At 37.1% G+C, this 18795-nt stretch overlaps 3 protein-coding genes across 3 annotated transcripts; 1 reads left to right on the plus strand and 2 right to left on the minus strand.

Moving 5' to 3' along the window:
* Nucleotides 1-896: 896 nt before the first annotated feature.
* LOC119988691 (peroxisomal membrane protein PMP22-like) lies at nucleotides 897-3438 on the minus strand. The gene is made up of 8 exons (XM_038833827.1): nucleotides 3189-3438; nucleotides 2784-2882; nucleotides 2552-2653; nucleotides 2221-2296; nucleotides 1750-1820; nucleotides 1584-1669; nucleotides 1287-1366; nucleotides 897-1150 (listed from the first exon to the last, which is right to left on the minus strand). The coding sequence occupies exons 1-7, from the start codon at nucleotides 3258-3260 to the stop codon at nucleotides 1303-1305; spliced, it is 570 nt and encodes a 189-aa protein (XP_038689755.1). The 5' UTR covers nucleotides 3261-3438; the 3' UTR covers nucleotides 897-1150; nucleotides 1287-1302.
* A 1468-nt stretch (nucleotides 3439-4906) lies between these two features.
* Nucleotides 4907-6305, plus strand: LOC119988689 (probable F-box protein At4g22030). The gene has a single exon (XM_038833825.1). It carries the CDS (start codon nucleotides 4916-4918, stop codon nucleotides 6170-6172), a length of 1257 nt encoding a protein of 418 aa, XP_038689753.1. The 5' UTR covers nucleotides 4907-4915; the 3' UTR covers nucleotides 6173-6305.
* A 1326-nt stretch (nucleotides 6306-7631) lies between these two features.
* LOC119990033 (5'-adenylylsulfate reductase 2, chloroplastic-like) lies at nucleotides 7632-10181 on the minus strand. The gene is made up of 4 exons (XM_038835843.1): nucleotides 10016-10181; nucleotides 9774-9923; nucleotides 9536-9662; nucleotides 7632-9072 (listed from the first exon to the last, which is right to left on the minus strand). The coding sequence occupies exons 1-4, from the start codon at nucleotides 10098-10100 to the stop codon at nucleotides 8028-8030; spliced, it is 1407 nt and encodes a 468-aa protein (XP_038691771.1). The 5' UTR covers nucleotides 10101-10181; the 3' UTR covers nucleotides 7632-8027.
* Between the last annotated feature and the right edge of the window lie 8614 nt (nucleotides 10182-18795).

Raw genomic sequence — 18795 nt, forward strand, 5'->3', positions numbered from 1 at the left:
GATATAAAAAATGATGGAAATAGTCAATTTTGAATGGTTGAAAGTGTGAATAAGGAATTAAATACAAACTTGTTCTTGTTCTTGGGGTTTTACTTAATACAGTGTGAGAGTTTCATTTCTTTGACTTTTCAAAGGCCTTGGTCCCATGGACACATAATCTTTTTGTCCTGGTTATTGTCTTCACAGCTCATGTGTTTCTAAACAAATATTTGAAAATGGCAATTTGACATGTAAAAATTATTGAAATTGTTTTATTTATTGAATTAGGAAAGAAAAGAATCCTTGCCCTTGCGTCTCTCAAGATCTGTAGATGATCCTGTGTTTGTAATTTTCTGTGTGTACAGGTCAGCTCATCTGACCATTCAGAATATTATACTAGCATTTATGAAATTATTAACCTTATCTGATTTATAACGTATTTTTTGTGCAAGAGATTCGCATGTCATTGCAACAACCATCTATTTAATAATCTTTTAAGTTTTCATATTTTTTTGTAACTGAATACAACTCGTTAGGCGTGTCCTTTGAACATGTTGCCTACTAAATCCAAAGTCGAGCTAGGCTAGATATGAGCAAACACGTTTAACAGATTAGTTGGGTCAAGACCCAACACAAATCACTTAGAAATAGTGACATCAATTTAGAATGGAACTTCTGACGTCGGACAATATCCTTTCCTTTATGCTCTAAGACCGGAGAGATAATCAGCTAAACTAAGCAAAAATATTTTTTTATACTTATCAAAACAAAATTATAAACAGTTTTTTTTTTATTATTATTATTGAAGCTCAACTTTATTCTCCAATTTTTAGGTAGTTTTTGGAGTTTACCAACCCACCGTCCTACCCTCTTCAAACTACTCTCCAGAAACCAAGCCATTATCTTCGCCTTTTTTAGTGTTCAAACCAAGACAGTTTATCTATAAATGTAAAAAAGGTGGTGAATAGAACAAAAGATAACCAAACTTAACAAATCTAAATCCATGATTCACATGCACCATTGAAGAAACAAATCTGGTCCAAAAGAACTGATCTTTGAGCAGCTATATTCCTCACGCGTAATTTTGTTCAGTGCAAGAACAAAAAAGTCTTGATATTTTTCACCATTGAAGAAACAAATCCGGTCCAAAAAGTCTTGATAGCGCGCAGAACTGTAGATAAAACAACTTTCATTGATCAATTCAAGTGTACATGATAAACAGATCCAAGACTTAAAATGTTATTCCATGATATAACACCAATAAAGACAAGCCCAAAATGGGTGCAATCAATCACTGGAGATCATACTCTACATATCTCTAGTTTATTTAGTCTTTGATGAATTAGTCAGTCTCGTTGATCTCGCTCGCAGATTCAGAAATATTCCCCTGCAAAAAAAAGATCAGAAATATATGTATGATTGTATTCTCTTGTTTGTAAAACTCGCAACGGGATATTAGATACAGCGAAGAGCAAGAGAGAAGTATATCAAAAGATCAGAAATATATGTTTGATTGTATTCTCTTGTTTGTAAAACTCGCGACGGGGTATTAGATACAGCGAAGAGCAAGAGAGAAGTATATCAAAAGAAGACAGAATGCATACCAGAATAATGACACAGCAATCTGGAAAACAACACGGAATTGCAGCGGCATGTACATATGGTTTATATAACCCACAACTGGCCAGAACTACATTTCAAATAAATTAAAATTAGGGATTCATGTTATGCATTAACATAACATGATTGAGGTGGGAAGAAAGGAAATACCGTCCATGATGTAAACATCACTGTAGGGTATTCCTTCTTGATTTTAGCTTTCACATCCACCCAAGGCCTTCCTGCATTCCATGATTTCATAAGATTAAGACAACGTTATCTTCTTGTCTGTTGCACTGTCTACAATTCATTTTACAATATTATCTGCAGGATACCGGCTATATTATGTTCATATGTTGCACATGAGCTCTTTCTTGAGCCGACTATGTTTGACCATGTAAGATTATGAGGAAAATTTTTACAATGAATGACTGGAACTTACGACTTTACCTATGTTTCTTTACTGTCTTATTTTGAGAAAAAAAAAATGTCCTAAAATCATATAAACAATAAAGATCCAGATTTTGGTTAGTCGCCAGATATTGTTAAGGATTTAATCATGCGCGCTTCACTTGTATCGTAAAAGAATCAATGTATAGATAGTCAGGCAAACTGTTGTTTTGAGTTCTACCAAGTACTTACTTTCAATAACCACACCAAGGTAAATCATGAAAAGCAGGGTGTTCAAAGGAGCAGATGTCAATTGCTCCACAAGAACCTGAAAAAGATCGATTCAAAGTCTCGTTATGGCATTTCCTTCATATTTTCATCAAGGAAAATAACAGCAGTGTCACTGATTTTATGACCAATTGTATGCAAAAATTACTTCAATTCATGCCCATCTGACTAATTGAACACAGCAAAAATCTGCAGAAAGCTTATCATTGCAAAATCTATCCATTGATGAAGTATTACGAAAAGGGAAAGAAAGAAGTAAGAATTTAATTGAACATATATTGGTTGTAGGATATACCTTCTTGGCTACCGTTTTAGGGTCCTTCTTCTCCTTGAAAATTTTCTCCAGTTGCATATGCAGGAAATGCCCGAAAGGTCCAAAATAAGCAAAACCTAAAATCTGCATTATCTATGTTAGGACGAATTGTTTGAAACATGAATGCCAGAAATATGTGCATAGATTTCAACCTTCAAACTGATATATTGACATATACATACACGATCAACAAAAAAGATCCAAGAATCTTTACCACTTTGAGTAGCAAACGTCTCAGTTGAAGCTTCTGTATGCCAGAGAGCTTCTGTGAAACTATGTCACTGATCGCTGTTAACACAGCTGCCATAATCGCCTGATTGAATCCCAAGAAAACTTATCATATATATAAACTGCTGAAATTCCTTTCAAGAAGACGAATCAAGATGAAGTACCCAATTCATAATAATATATTGTTGTTTAAGTTAAAATAAGAAAATGTTAGTGAAGCTAAAATTGAGAGAGGGACTCAAACGCCCACCATTTTCTTTTTCTATGCGAAACACTAATTTTATTCCCATTCCTTCACTTTCTCAGCAACCAAACACAAAAAAATAAAAAGAAAAAGAAAAACACAAACACAAACACAAACAGCACAAAACCCCAAATCGAAAGAAGAGACCTTTGTTCTCAGGGGATGTTGCTGAAGTTGCAACATGAACTTCTTCAATCCTTGCTTTGCAATCGATCCCATTGTTTCCTTGTCCACAATTCCTTCCGAAATCTGAGAGACAGAGAGAAAGTCAGTACCTTTCTTCTAACTAAGGTGCTTTTTGATTCAGTATAAATGTCTGTCTCCTCGATTTGTTCTTTATAAAATATATCAGAAGTAGGTACAAAAATTAACAAGGTAACATAAACATGGGTATTTATTAGGGGACCGTACTCCATAGGGCAATACCCCCAATTCAATTCCAAGAATCCTATATCCAACTGGGTCGGTTTATTCAATGATTTCTCAAGAGAATCAATTTTACTTTTACAGATGCTCCTGTGTTTTGTAATTCCACGCATCGGCTTCGTGGGTCACTCATTCAGTCATTCTACAGTCCTACTCTGTCCAGTCAATAATCAAAAAAATCTACCAGATAACTTTTTGCTGTTTCTTACTACTTTTTATATCTAGACCTTTAAATGCATATGGTATTCAATCATTAATATTTTTGGTAATTTATATTCATGAGATTCAGATCCCTAGACTTTTTAATCTTACAATTTTGTGCAATTTCTGCATCTAATGGTTCACATTTCATTCAATCTAAACATATTTAAGTCGAATACATAACTAGATGAAAACATAGCTTATTTTAGAGCGATTAATTTATGGAAGCCGTACTACTTCACTTCTGTCGAACAAGTATAGTTTATCTTGATCGGTAGAAGATGACCCATCTCAGTTGGGTGAAGGAACCTATCTTTTTTTTTTTTTTTTTTTTTTTTTTGATTATCGTGGGTGTCCGGGCCAGCTTTACGCGCACCTCGACTAATCCCACGAGCCCTGAAATTAACGACCATGTAAGCCTCCAGTGACCCTTTGGGGGCTCGAACCTTGGACCTGTCAGTATAACTGTCCAGGTCTTACCAGCTGAGCTACCCCTCAGGGTTGTGAAGGAACCTATCTTGATCGGATTGGTGATGATGATGTAACTCGGTCGATCCTGAGGTACTTCCTTACTATTCCTTTGTTGACAAGGGAGCACCACGTGTCGACGTATGACTGTGTTGTCAATTTGGTAATATCAATTTCAGTTGCCTTTAAGTGTAAAGAGGAGCGCACATATTTATCGTGTCATGAGGATCTATGGTCGATGGGATGCTGACATTTAACTTGAGTTCACGGGTAGCGGGCCTAGCGGCGAACTCAAGTGATAGATTCTGATTTTGTCTTCTAGCTGAAGATATATTCACGTGGTATACATTTGACGACTGTAAAGTCTCTACTCAGGTCCTTGTATCCATTTTGGGCTAAGAGCCCCGTCCAAATATTTGAAAACATTATGATGAGCTGCATTTGGACCATGGGCTGCCGGCCCGTTAATGGCTAGCAAATCTTAAGTAGGCCCATGTCACTAAACTAATCAAGTTTTACTGCATCAAAGTAGATATTAGAGACCCAGGCCACTAAAAATTTAAAAGAGTGGAAATTTTGAACTTGAAAACTATAAAAGAATCAAAGAAAGGAATAGGTCCAGTCAATCCAATTATGCCAAGTCAACCCTCTATTCAACAGCCAATATTTTCAACACACCCCTTCAATTATATTGCTATAAAAAGCACAGAGTAGGCTTCTCTCTTCCATTATCAACAAACACACAGACAACTTAGAAATCATTCATCTTCTCCATTCAAATGGCTTCTTTACAATCTTTAAGTCTCAACTTTTCTTCTTCTTCATGTTGTTCTTCTTCAAGGAGAATCGATGCTGCTATATATCTCCCTAAACTCCCCAAAATCCAAGTCTCCGTTCCAAAACTAAAACCAAGAACAAACTTGGTTGACGAACTGAACTTGAGAAATATTAATGGGTTCACAAAGACAGAACCAATAAAGAAAAATGTAGAGGAGGAACCCCACAATCCCACCACTTCTATGGAGATTTTTCAGCTTTGCGCGATTATGGAAGCCGTAGCAGATAGAGTAGAAATGCACAAAAACATCGGGGACCAACGCGACAACTGGAACACTCTTCTCTTAAATTCCATCAACATGATCGTCCTAACAGCAGCAACAATGGCTGGTGTTTTAGCCACCAGTGGTGCAGGGGCCCCTGTTTTGTCTCTGAAGTTATCTTCCACTCTATTGTTCTCTGCAGCTACTGGGCTGCTGCTTGTGATGAACAAGATTCAGCCTTCACAGCTCACAGAGGAGCAAAGAAATGCTACAAGATTGTTCAAGCAGCTTCATTCAGAATTACAAACAGCACTTGCCATTAAAAGTAATCCGACTCGAGAAGATGTGATGGATGAAATGGAGAAAGTATTGTCAATTGACAGAGCATATCCTCTGCCTTTACTAGGATCCATGCTTGAAAAGTTCCCTGAAACTTTTGAGTCTGCTGTTTGGTGGCCTAAACACAAACAACAAAGCAAAAAGAAGACTCAAACAAGAAACAATGGATGGAGCGAAGAGCTGGAAGAGGAAATGAGAGAGGTCCTCGAAGTGTTAAAGACAAAAGACAGTGAAGATTACATGAGACTTGGTAACTTGGCATTGAGGTTGAACAGGGTTTTAGCCATTTCAGGGCCATTACTCACTGGCATTGCAGCTGTTGGGTCTGCCTTTGGTGGTTCATGGGGAGCGACAGCAGCCGCAACAGCCGGTGCTCTGGCTAGTGTTGTTAGCACTTTCGAGCATGGTGGGCAAGTCGGTATGGTGGTTGAGATGTACAGAAACTCTGCTGGTTTCTTCAAGTTGATGGAGGAATCAATTGAGTCTGCGCTCGAAGAGGAAGATTTGGAGAAGAGAGAAAATGGGGAGTTGTTTGAGATGAAAGTGGCTACGAAGTTGGGGAGAAGCTTGTCACAGCTCAGAGAACTTGCCATGAAATCAAGATTTTCGCATATGGAGGGAATTCCGGTAGATGAATTTGGCAGCAAGCTGTTTTGATTGTAGATTTTGTGAAAATTATTCATTCTTTGTATAGTTTTGACTAGAAATTCTTTTATATATTCATGTAATGGAAACATTAGAAACAATATTAACTCTTTTATTCCAAAAGAATCTGTTCACTTCTCTTTGATGTATTACTCTTCCAAGTTATTGGATTTCTAAACTGCAAAAGCTTGTTCAAGATCTTGATTATTGTTGTTAAGAATGCAGATGGTGGAGGCAGTCTTGGCGGCGCAAGAAAAAAGTCTTGATTTGAACGGCTTTGGTTGTTTGAAAATGTTTTGACTTTTGACCATTGGATGCTGTTCAAAGAACAAAATCCATGTTTGGGTTCATTCCACAATTGTTGGAAGTCGTTGTAGTGACTTGTTCAAAACTCGGCGACTGACACGGCTTACACCGGCGAAATTTGGTGATGTCCATTTGCCATTGCTGTGAAAACCTCATGCTTCTTTACCACACATCGCTTGGGCTCACATGGAATCGGAGTGAGTCCAAAGTTTAGATGAGGTACATTATCCTCCACGTGTAGAGTTGTTGAATGTCACTTCCACCTCAATCGTGCGGGGAGTGTGAGAACCTCATGATTCTTTATCCGATATCACTTAGGTGGACAAACTTAGGCTTGTATATATGACAATTGCCACATATAACAGTGATATTGATCATGAAACACAACCGTGACATGAGAGTAATCAACATAATTGATCTCCATTACGAGGGAGAATTGAGTTACAGTGTTCGTAAGTAATCAACATAATTGATCTCCATTAAGGATAGAGAGCTCTTAAAATGTAGGGAGTTCACCATTGTCACTACTGTTGGGTGCAATGCATCATCAAGTCTTGACCCAGTCAACAAGTATTGTTAAAGCCCAAATAAATTGTCCTTCGAAGACAACATATGCTAAAGCAATAAAAGACAGAGTAATCGAAACAGTAAAGAAAAAAAGAACACAAGATTTACGTGATTTGACAAGAGTGCATATGTCCACAGAGTCCATGGCTGTTTTCACTATGAGAATTCTAATAATACGATTGAGTTAGAATTTCTCCTTTTATAGTAATTTATAGCAAGTTACCCTGGCAGTTGTACCAAAAAAATATAATTATACCTATATACTAAAATAACCGATACTCATCAATAATACTATACCATACCACCGAAGCTCCGCCCCCGCCCCCCAGTCCCTACTAACACGGAAAACTCCCGCATCCCCAATCCCTACTAACACAAAAGAACTGATGTAACCATGACAAGTTTATTGGGATATCCAGAGATATCATGTTAGAAATTAGAATTATTGAATATGGCCTACAAGTCTTATATTGTGGCAAGCAACTTCATGTGGCAAGCAACTTCATGGTCTGCTTTGCAGGTAAAAGGTTGGGTTGCTTGTTTTACCCTTGGTTCTAGCCACACCCACACATGAAAGTCAACAATAATACCAGCATAGTATTCCAAACAGATAGAGCCTTGCCATTGTTGCAACCAAGTACTTGAATTTCCTTAAGCTATAAAAGGAGCATAGAATTGCTGGTGAAGAAACTGGTAGCAACCTAACTTTTGATATTAAGACCACAAAGACAAAATATGACCCTTCATTTGCTACAATGGACAAAAACTCTAGCAAAACAAAGATTCTTGCTTAACTGAGTAGAAACAAAAACTACAGACACCAAATCTGATGAAGCCTAACCACCTTTCATCTATATTCCATCGAGGTTGCTGCATCCTCATTCATGATAATGAATGGGATCCTGTAATCTTATTATCAATTGCACCCTCATTCATGATAATGAATGGGATCCTATCATCATATGATCAACTGAGCGCTTGGTGCAGGATTCAATCATCGGAGGGCGTTTACAAAAGCCATCAATGAATCAACATCCCTTTTCTCAGAGGGGTATTTGATTGGGCTAGAAGAGTGTTTAGGGAAAAACAGTATGGTGGGGAAGCTTCCAAGCTGCAACTCTTGCTTAGCAAACTCCTTCTGTTCACCATCAGCTCTGAATTTCCCTACTTTAACCCCTGAGCCTGCCAACTTCTCAGCCAAATCAACATATGATCCTTCCATTGCTTGGCAGAATTGGCACCATGGTGCATAGAGCACAACAATCCATGGTTCTTTTCTGTCTTCAAGCTTCGCCAAATTTTCAATTCCAGTCCTGCTCAAGGTGATCAAGTTCTGTGAGTTGAAAATATCAGGAACTGTGGCAGTTCCGTTGGCTTTGACAGCTCCATTTCCATTGCCATTAAGTTGGGCTGCATCATCCTGTTTAAGGTTTCCTTTGTGAAGTCCGCACTCCTTCGCCTTGGCATCCTCCCACCACCATCGTCCTTCTCTCTCAGGCTGCCCTGGAAGGACTGGTCTTGTGCATGGTTCACAACCAATTGAGACATATCCTTGTAAGTGCAATGAATTCACAGGAATGTTCATGGCTCGAAGGAAGTTCCAGATGTCTTTGCCATCAACATTTGCCACCGGGTTCCACTTCACTAGGCTGCCAACTCCACCATCCAGACCTTCAAACACTGGGTCAACCTGGACAACGGGAATTTCAGACCGGGTACCAGGGGACTGATCCTTCCTCTGGCCAGTGATCCAGGCTCGAAGCCCCTTAAGAGCCCTCCTAAGAGGCCTCACCTTCCTCACACGGCAGCACTCCTGGTGTCCATCCTCATAGAAAGAGAACAGGCCCTTGTTCCTTACTAAGGCTTGAACTTCCACGGCATCAGGGAACATGTACTCAATGCGGATGCCATAGTGCTTCTCAACTTTGTCGAAGAATTGATAAGTTTCTGGGTTCAGCCTACCAGTATCCAGGCTGAACACTCTAAAAGGCCGACCAGTTAAATGTGCATACTCTATCAGAGCAACATCTTCAGCACCACTGCAGCGAAACATGACAATATTGATTACTAACCAAATCCAGACTTTAAATGGACACAATAAACAACAATCTATGATCAATCCATCCTACCAATATTGAAAGAATGGAGCCTTCAAATCTCACATTGGATCATCAAAATTTGAGAAACAAATACTCTGATCATATAACCCTATGTGTTTTGTAAAACACAATTTGCAGGTCAACACTATTCGCCCATTGAAAACTACAGTTTTCCTTATCTTTTCAACTAAAATAACCACCAATCATGCAATTCAATGATTAATCAGGTAATAGCATATGCCAAATTATATTCTCATCAAGTAAGGAATATACTTGATGGAAGTACCACTTTGACACTTACATTCAAAAATTCCCATTCAAACTTGTTTACAATTATGCAAACACGTAACCACACACAAATATACTCCTTAAATTTTGATAAGATCATGAACTAACGGATTACCTGAAAGCAATAGCAATGTCGTTGCCGAATTTTTCTAAGGCTTTATCCATGATTTCGAGGGGAGATGCGTTGTCGAGCTCCTTGGCCAATTGACCATAGTCCTCCACCTCTACTCTTTCTTCCAATTCTGTAAATTCAGCACATATTAACACACAATTAAACCATAATCCCATCAAAACTCTTCGTTTAAATTTTCGAAACTGAATTAACAATACTAATTATTATCCGTATAACTCACCAGCAGATGCAGCAAGGGCGATCGCTGCAAGAGAAGCAACCGAATCGCTCCGTTTGGGCTCTGCATTCACCGCCTTCACAGACAACCGTCGATGAGACGGATTCGAAGCACGCGGCCGGTCCGATACCCGGAACGAACCAATCTGCAAAACTGCAAAAAACCCACAAAAAATCAGACTCAAAATCAAACAAACATTCCCAAAAACCCATAAAAAAAACGATTTGAGCAAAAAAAACTCAAACCTTTAAGCTCGTGCGAGGCACCAGAACGTGCAAAATTGGAACCAGAAATCGCAGTTGAAGAAGATGAGGTAAAAGCTAACGCCATTATCGAAATTCTCTCAAAGTCTCTGCCTTGTCTCTCGCAAACTAATACGATTACTCTGTTTTTCTTCTTCCTCTCTGCTTCTTGAGGAAATCTAAAAGGTTATAAATAAGGCCCCGTGAAACGGAGCCCTACTTGGTTCATTGAACCTGGACGTGATTTGGTTTGTGTTAGGTGGTCCTACATTTGCTTACGTGGCTCAAATAGTTGGCTGAGTTTTTATTTCCTTTTATCACTGCTTTCGTCATGTGCCGTCCATGCGACTCGAGACGTGGATTGCCAGGACATGAATTTGTGTCAAAGCCGAAAAAGAAAAGTAAAGAAATGTCAAATTTTAGTTTGATTCTTTCTAGGTAATTTCCAGGATCTGCTGTGATTTCCAACCATTAAGAGATAAATCTTATCAAATCATAAAATTTTAGTTATATTATAATTTGAAAATTTTGAGAGGGATGAGAAGTATAAAATAGAAGGTCAGTTAGAAGTTAGCCCAAACTTTTAAGGTATTATTTATGTTGGACTTAAGGCTCGCACGATTTTATTTTTGTTAAAATTCACCTGGTATGGTCCAAACGATGTGAGATATTATCATTCTAACTGGTGAGAAAAAAAAATTTCACATTGCTAAAATAAAGGTCTAATGGACATGTTAATTATAAGCCTTGGAAGCCCTGTGATGGGTTGGGCTTGGACTTGAGAAAACGGACAGACATGTTAGGTGTTAAAATCGACATCGAGAGGTTTGATAAGAGAATCAATTTTGGCTTGTGTTAAGTGCAAGTCAAGGATCAATATGGGTTACACAAGGATTGTCAAAAAGAAGGAGCTGATTCGAGAAGTAGCTTTGGTGAAGTTACAGTTCATTTTCAGAAGAAGACGCATGTGATGTCATCTAAAAGGGCATGTACATCCTCATGGCATGCCACTAGTAACATGGAAGAGGATGTGTTACTGATAGCAGGTTCAAGGGTTTGCACACGAGCATTGGCTTGGCGGTGATGCAGAGTGTGTGGTGGAACAGATATGTCGAGGGCTGAGGAACTCCCGGGAAAGCCCAGCGTGGGGGTTGCACCATAATTTTCAGCAAGTTTTTCCTTTTCGACATGAGCCAAAGAAAAATCTTGGAATGGTGAATTCTGAGTGGGTATATTCTTTATGGTGAAGTATAACTGTTGGTGAAGATAATGGTATAGCGAAGGCTATGAATTTTTTGATCAATGTGGAGAATTGTTGAATTTTGATCAAAAATTAGTGTAAAAGACAGAAGAATCTGGAGTCTGGACTAGTGTTAAACTGTCCTGAAGGCTGGTGTAGATAGCAGCTATAGCAGGCACACAGAGGCATGATTGTTTGGACAACTTCGATTCTGGATGAGTTCTTTGTGCTAAAAAGAGGCTCTGTTTTGACGAAACTAGTTTTCAAGTTGGTCTTCAGTTAGGAACGTGATTGTTATCATATTTGTAACTGAAAACATCTTGAAGAGGGATTCCTAGATATTAAACTCTAAGATTTTGTTCTATTATAAATACTAGTGGTTCATTAGTGTTTTTGGTAGAGAAACAAAGATTGTGTGTGGTGAGCATTGAAAGAGAGTAAGGGGTTTTATTTTTGAGGTTTGCCTAGATTTCTTGGTGAGAGAAAACTATAAGTGTGTGGTTATACAAATTTTCTACATAGTGAAAATTTCTCTTGAGTGTCTTTTGACAAAACCCATGATTTTTTCTCTAGTTTTGGAGTTTTTCACATATATTCTTGTGTTGAGATTGTTGCACTTTTCTATTTCAATTTTCTCTATTGTCGTGTGATATTTTTGTTAAGGAAGATCATGACAAATTTTTCAACAAGTGGTATCAAAGGGAGGTTGTTTAGATTGAATGTGGGTGTGTACATGTGTGACTCCTAGTTTCACTTAATGGGGCTTGAGCCCGGCCCACAAGTGAGGGGGAGATTGTGGAGAAAAAAGTCTCACGTCGTTAAAATAAAGATATAATGGACATGTTATAAGCCCATGATTTCCTTGACTTAATAAAACACATTTTAAAGTCGTGAGTCCTAAAAGGCTATGGAAGGTCCTGAAGGCCCTGGAATCCCTGTGATGGGTTGGATTTGGATTTGGACTTGGACTTGGTCTTCAAAAAACGGATAGTATCTTACAATGATAGTCAAGTTTGGGCTAGTGAGTCCATTTTTGTTTCCTAACACTATCAATCTAACACTCATTCATACTTGTGAGCTCGGTTAAACGAGGCCCAACAAGTAGACTATTCGAGTTAGGATTCTTGTAGTACTATTCACCTTGTGGGTGATCTATTCATAAGAACATTTGAAAGACTCAACATATGATACTTGTGAACTCAGTTATGTAAGATCTAACAAGTGAACTATATGAGTTAGGTTCCATGTGGTAACTCTCGCCTTATGAGTGGTCTATGCATAAAAACATTTGAAAGGGCCAATAGTTGACCCAAATGGATGGAGATCTTTTTAGGATCGAGCATATACTCCGATACCATGTTATAATTTAAAGAAAGTAGGGAGAATTAGGAGAATAAAGTAGGAGGTGAGATAGAAGTTGACCCACATCACTCGAGGTATTTTTCTCTTAGAGCCTAAGGCCCACACGACTTTGTCCTTATTAAAATGGTCTCAAGTATTGATCATATGTTGAATTTGACTTATAAACCACATCACTTGGTACTCTCCCAGATATTGTCATTCTAGTAATTTAAACTGAAAAAATCGAAATTAGAACAAAAATCAAATCATAATTGAAATTAATATTTGTTCAAAATTTTTGTATTATGAATTTGTGACCTATCTTTGTTGTGGTCCTAATAAACTTTAATTTCGTTTGTAATTGAAAATGGATTGCTAGGATAGTATTGGCCATTTATTTATTCCAAGAAGATAAATGGGCAAGTGAGATCATGATAATCCAGTCTCTCTAGGCCTCAAAACTAAATGAGGATTGTTTGTGGACACACAAAATTGCTTAATGAATTAATTGATAAATCAAGTGGCACACAAATTTTGTGAGAAAAAGAAATGGGTATGAGATTGATTTGTGACCTTTTAGAGTTAAGAAGGGATGAAATAGCTAGATTTGAATAATTATCGAATAAGTTAGTTGCGGAGTGACAAGTTTGAATCTAATAAGACACAACAAAAGACTAGAAGGTCTCTCCCTAGTTGATTCTTTATGCCCACCAACCCCATTATAATACTTTAAAGTCCCAAACCCTTTAATGCAAGTTGGGCTTAAAAAAAATATTACCTTATTCCACTGACTTCCACAAGCATACTATGCATAAATTTTGGGGTTGCAAGAAAAGATAACAAAAGGGTTTCGAGTCGGTTCTGAATTGAAGAGTATCAATAATTTACGAAATATTTATATGTCCAAACCCTAATTTAGATTGAAATTCAAACATATTTAATTGACCAAACTAAGTTTTATTTAAATCCCGTTTAATTTGTCCAAGTGTCAATCCCCTTTGTGTGATATTTATGTGGATGACCGATATACAGTTTTTTTTTTTATTTTTAAAATAAAATTACAATTAATTAAAACAATCCATATAACCTTAAAATAAAATAAAATACAAAACAAGTAGTTATAGACTTCCAAATACAAAACAAGTTAACAATGACAGAACATTGCTTATCAAAAAATAAATAAATAATAATGACACAACATTCAAGTTGAGAAGAAAAGAAAATTACAGTAAATCAATGACATCAAATGATCATAAATTACAAACCAGATTGCCCCGTAGAAATCATCATATGCTACCAAATATCAATCAACCTCTATAGGGTTTGAATCATGAGAAGATACATTTAAAAGACCCATATCAATAATTATGAAAGGTACTTCTATCTCATCCACTATCTCATTGGTTCTCTCTACAAAATTGAAATAGTTCACTCTTGCTTAAAAAATATTAACTATAAATTACAAATAATATGTAATATCCATAAACTAAAATAATACAAAGCTATTACCTGAATTCCCTAACACCCAATTTATTATGCATATATATTATAACTTCCATACTATCATAAGCAAGAGAATTGCAAGTTGGTGTGCGTACTCGACCTCCAACACTAAATACTTGTTCTGAGACAACACTTGAAATGAGAATACTCAATAAGTCGTGTGCCATAGCAACAAGTTGTGGACATCGAAACTGAACAGACTGAAGAATTTCGATATAATAGCGGAATAGAAGAATTAGAGATGGAAGATGAAGAAAGAGAGAAGAAGAAGACAGTAGAGAGAAACCTGAAATATGTTTTTATTCATATGTTCAAGTTATCTTACAATGGCTGAGATAGCCTATACATAAACAAGTTTGAAAAACAAGCAACGGCTACTGTCATGATTTGACAGTAGCAGATGAACAGGAAAATAGTACAAATGTTATTGTACAAGATTTAGTAACATAAAGATGCAACATGGGCTGAGCAAGTTAAAGACTGATTCATCTTAGGTCCAATAAGGCCCAAAACGAAACCCAATAATGGAAGCCAAAAGACTAGGGCAAATAAGCTCAAACTCGTACACTTCATCCCTTCAACCAAGGCAAACCAGAAACTGGTAAAACGTGAAACCAGAAACCAGCAAACCAGGTTTAACATCCCCCCTCAAGTTGAGCATAATCGACTTGATTGATCATGTTCAACTTGGAGGAAATATTCTGGAGACGACGTGGAGAGACTGCTTTGGTGAAGATGTCGCCCAGTTGCTCATCCATTCTGAGGTAAGACAATTTCAGTAATCCTTCCTCGATCTTGTCTCGTGTGAAATAAAGGTCTATTTCTATGTGTTTGGTTCTTTCGTGAAACACCGGATTATTAGCAATATGTATCGCCGCTTGATTGTCGCAGTGAAGAACCATAGGAAGACCAATTTGAAACTTTAGTTCTGTGAATAGGCTGCGCAACCATATGAGTTCACTAATAGTATTTGCGACTGCTCTGTACTCTGCCTCTGCAGATGATTTTGAAACTGTATGTTGTTTCTTTGATTTCCATGAAATGAGTGATTGAACTAGCTTCACGCAATAACCAGTAACTGATCTTCTTGAGTTGATGCATGAAGCCCAATCAGCATCACAATAGGCTTGAACCTGCAAATGATTTGTGCTGGAGTAGAAAAGACCTTTGTTTGGTGTACCTTTGAGATACCTTACTATTTTGTTAGCAGCATTAAGATGTTGTTCAGTAGGACTTGTCATAAATTGACTTAAGGTATTAACAGCAAAGGTAATGTCTGGTCTTGTGATTGTTAGGTACATCAATTTTCCTAAAAGTCTTCTATATTGCAAGGGTTCTGCTATAGGTTTACCAGAATCCTTTGATAACTTGACAGTAGTATCTGTAGGAGATGTGCTTATTTTAGCATCTGTTAATTTTGTATCCTTTATTAGATCTAAAGTGTACTTTCTCTGACAAAGAATTAATCCTTCTCTGTTTCTATGTATTTCAAGACCTAGGAAGTATTTAAGTCCTCCTAAATCCTTGATCTTAAAACAGCTAGAAATGTAATCCTTAACATTGTTAATTAAACTCAAATTATTGCCACCTAAGGCCATATCATCTACATAAAGGAGAAGCATAACAATGTTATGTCCTTTATGATAATAGAAAAGAGAATAGTCAGATTTGCTTTGTGTGAATCCAAAATTTAGTAGTGCTTTTTTGCATTTCTCATTCCATTGCCTAGAAGCTTGCTTCAAGCCATAAAGAGATTTATCTAGTTTACACACTAATTTTTTATTGTTTGTATCATATCCAGGAGGAATTTTCATATATACTTCCTCTTTCAAATCCCCATTTAAGAAGGCATTATGTACATCTAAGTGATGTACATGCCATTTATGCATACTAACCAAAGCTAAGAAAACCCTCACTGTAGTAATCTTAGCCACAGGAGCAAAAGTTTCTTTATAGTCAAATCCTTCAGTTTGGTTGAAACCCTGTGCAACCAACCTAGCTTTATACCTTTCAACTGATCCATCTGTGTTGTATTTTATTTTAAATATCCATTTACACCCAATGGCCCTTCTTCCCTTAGGTAAAGTGGTCAAATGCCAAGTTTTATTCTTTTCTAAAGCTTCCATTTCTAAATTCATGGCATTTTTCCAATTTTCATCTTTCAAAGCCTCTGTATAATTCCTAGGTTCTTGATGCACAGATATATTAGCAAGGAAATGTGCATGAGAGGATATGATGTTGTTGTGAGATGCATGGCCATGAATTGATGCAGTGTCACAAACATAATCTTGCAAGTAACCAGGTGCTTTCCTTATTCTACTTTTCTTATTCTCTGTTTGTTCTTTCTCAGGTTCTGTGTTGTTTTCAGATTCATTATGTGTATCTGCTGTGTGATTTTCTTCAGGAATAGCATAATTCTTTTCTGTGTTATGGGGATATTCATCTTCATAAAATTTAACATCTCTAGAAATGAATATTTCTTGAGTTTGTATATTAAGAAGTTTGTATCCTTTGGTTCCCAATGGGTATCCCAAAAAAATACAAGGTCTAGCCTTAGGTTCAAATTTTGAACCTGCAGGCCTGTTTGTTTTTCCAATGCAATAACAACCAAAGGCTTTGAATTTTGTATAGTCCACTGACTTATTGTATAAAAGCTGATAGGGTGACCTACCATCTAGAATTCTACTAGGAAGTCTGTTTATGATAAATATTGCTGTTTGAATACAAAATGACCAATACATTTCAGATAAGCCACTTTGTATTTTAATAGTTCTAGCCACATTCATGATGTGTTGATGCTTCCTTTCCACTACTCCATTTTGCTGTGGAGTATATGGACAGGAAGTTTGATGTTGTATTCCTTGTTGTAAGAAAAATTCTCCCATTTTAAATTCCAAACCATTGTCTGTCCTGATTGTTTTGACTCCTTTTTCAAATTGATTCCTGACATATTGAATAAAACTTTGTATAAAGGTCCTGGTTTGTGACTTGGAGTGCATAAGATACACCCAAGTCATTCTAGTATAGTCATCCACTACAGTCAAGAAGTATCTGTGACCATCTATGGATGTAGTGGAGTTTGGTCCCCATATATCCATGTGAACCAGCTCAAAACATTCAGTGGTAGAAGTTTCACTAATACCAAAAGACTTTCTATTCATTTTTCCCAAAGAACATTCCTTACAATTTTCCAAAACACTATTAAAATTGCTCTTAATGAGCTTAGATACATTCTTAGAAGGATGTCCTAGCCTTCTGTGCCATATATTTGAACTAATAGTAGAGTTAACAAAATTTTCAATCTTCATTTCAGCTTTCTTTTCTCTGTCAAAGTGATATAGGTCTTTATGCTCTATCCCCAGCCCAATCTTCTTCATAGTGACCATGTCCTGCATGGCACATTTTCCTCTTGTAAATATTAATGAACAATTTCCTTGTCTAGTTAACTTACTAACTGAAATAAGATTGTAAGTAAAACTAGGCACACACAAGACATTTTTTAACAGTATTCCTTCAGTTAAATTGACCTCTCCAATGTGAGATATAGCATGCTTATCACCATTCGGAAGATAAACATATGAATGATGCACAATTTGACATGATGTAAATATGGATGGATGACATATGACATGATCAGTAGCTCCACTATCAATAATCCATTTTTGTAAATCCTTTTTGCTTTTATTTAAAAAATTACCTGTTGTAGATACTATTGAAGCCACATTTCCAAGCTGAAAATGTTTTGTGGAAGCTTGATCTTCTTGGTTGTTCTTGTTTTGAAGTAAAGCCATGAGTTGCTGATATTGAGCACTAGTTATTCCTGCTCCAGCTTGATCACTTGCATTTCCACTGACTTGATTGACTGCATGAGACTTATTGTTTGAACTGTTTTGTCTCTGCTTTTTGTAAGGTGGTTTAGGATTAGGATATCCATGAATCCTGAAGCACCTATCCACCGTGTGGTTGGTCAATTTACAGTGTGTGCAGAATAAATTTTCTTTGCTTCCTTGTTGTGATCTGGAATTGTCACTTTCCCTTTTCCCTTGATTATTCTTGTAGTAGGGTTTTGAGGAATTGTTGTTTGAACTGAGGTTTCCTTTATTCACTGCCATTGCCATTGCCTCCTGTGGAACACTTGCAGTGTTGTCTCCCATTTTCTGCTTTCTCTCCTCTTGATTCACTATATTATAAGCCTTGTTCAAGTCTGGAAATGGCTCTTTGATAAGTATTTGACTGCTCACAGCACTGAAACAATCATTCAATCCCATTAGGAATTGCATAACCTTTTGTTTCTCCATTTTTAATTTGACTTGATCTAGTCCTCCACAACTGCATGAAGGCAGCTGATCATAGTCTTCTAATTCATCCCAAAGACTCTTTAACTTTGCATAGTAGTCAGTCACAGAATCACCACCTTGCCTCATATTGCATATTTCTCTGATAATTTCGAAAACCCTTGTTTCATTCATCACTGAATACCTGTCCTTGAGATCAATCCACAATTCCCTTGCTGTCTTCCAATTTGAAATGCTTTTTAGGACTGCAGCTGAAACTGAGTTGTTGATCCAAGTTTTTATCATCCCATTTGCTTGCTTCCACAATACAAAATTTGGGTCTGTTACCTCTGGTATGGGAAGAGTTCCATCAACAAAACCTACTTTGTTCCTTGCCTCCAATGCATTAGTGAAGTGTGCACTCC

Source organism: Tripterygium wilfordii, chromosome 21 (genome assembly GCF_013401445.1).
Source record: "Tripterygium wilfordii isolate XIE 37 chromosome 21, ASM1340144v1, whole genome shotgun sequence".
NCBI lineage: Eukaryota > Viridiplantae > Streptophyta > Magnoliopsida > Celastrales > Celastraceae > Tripterygium > Tripterygium wilfordii.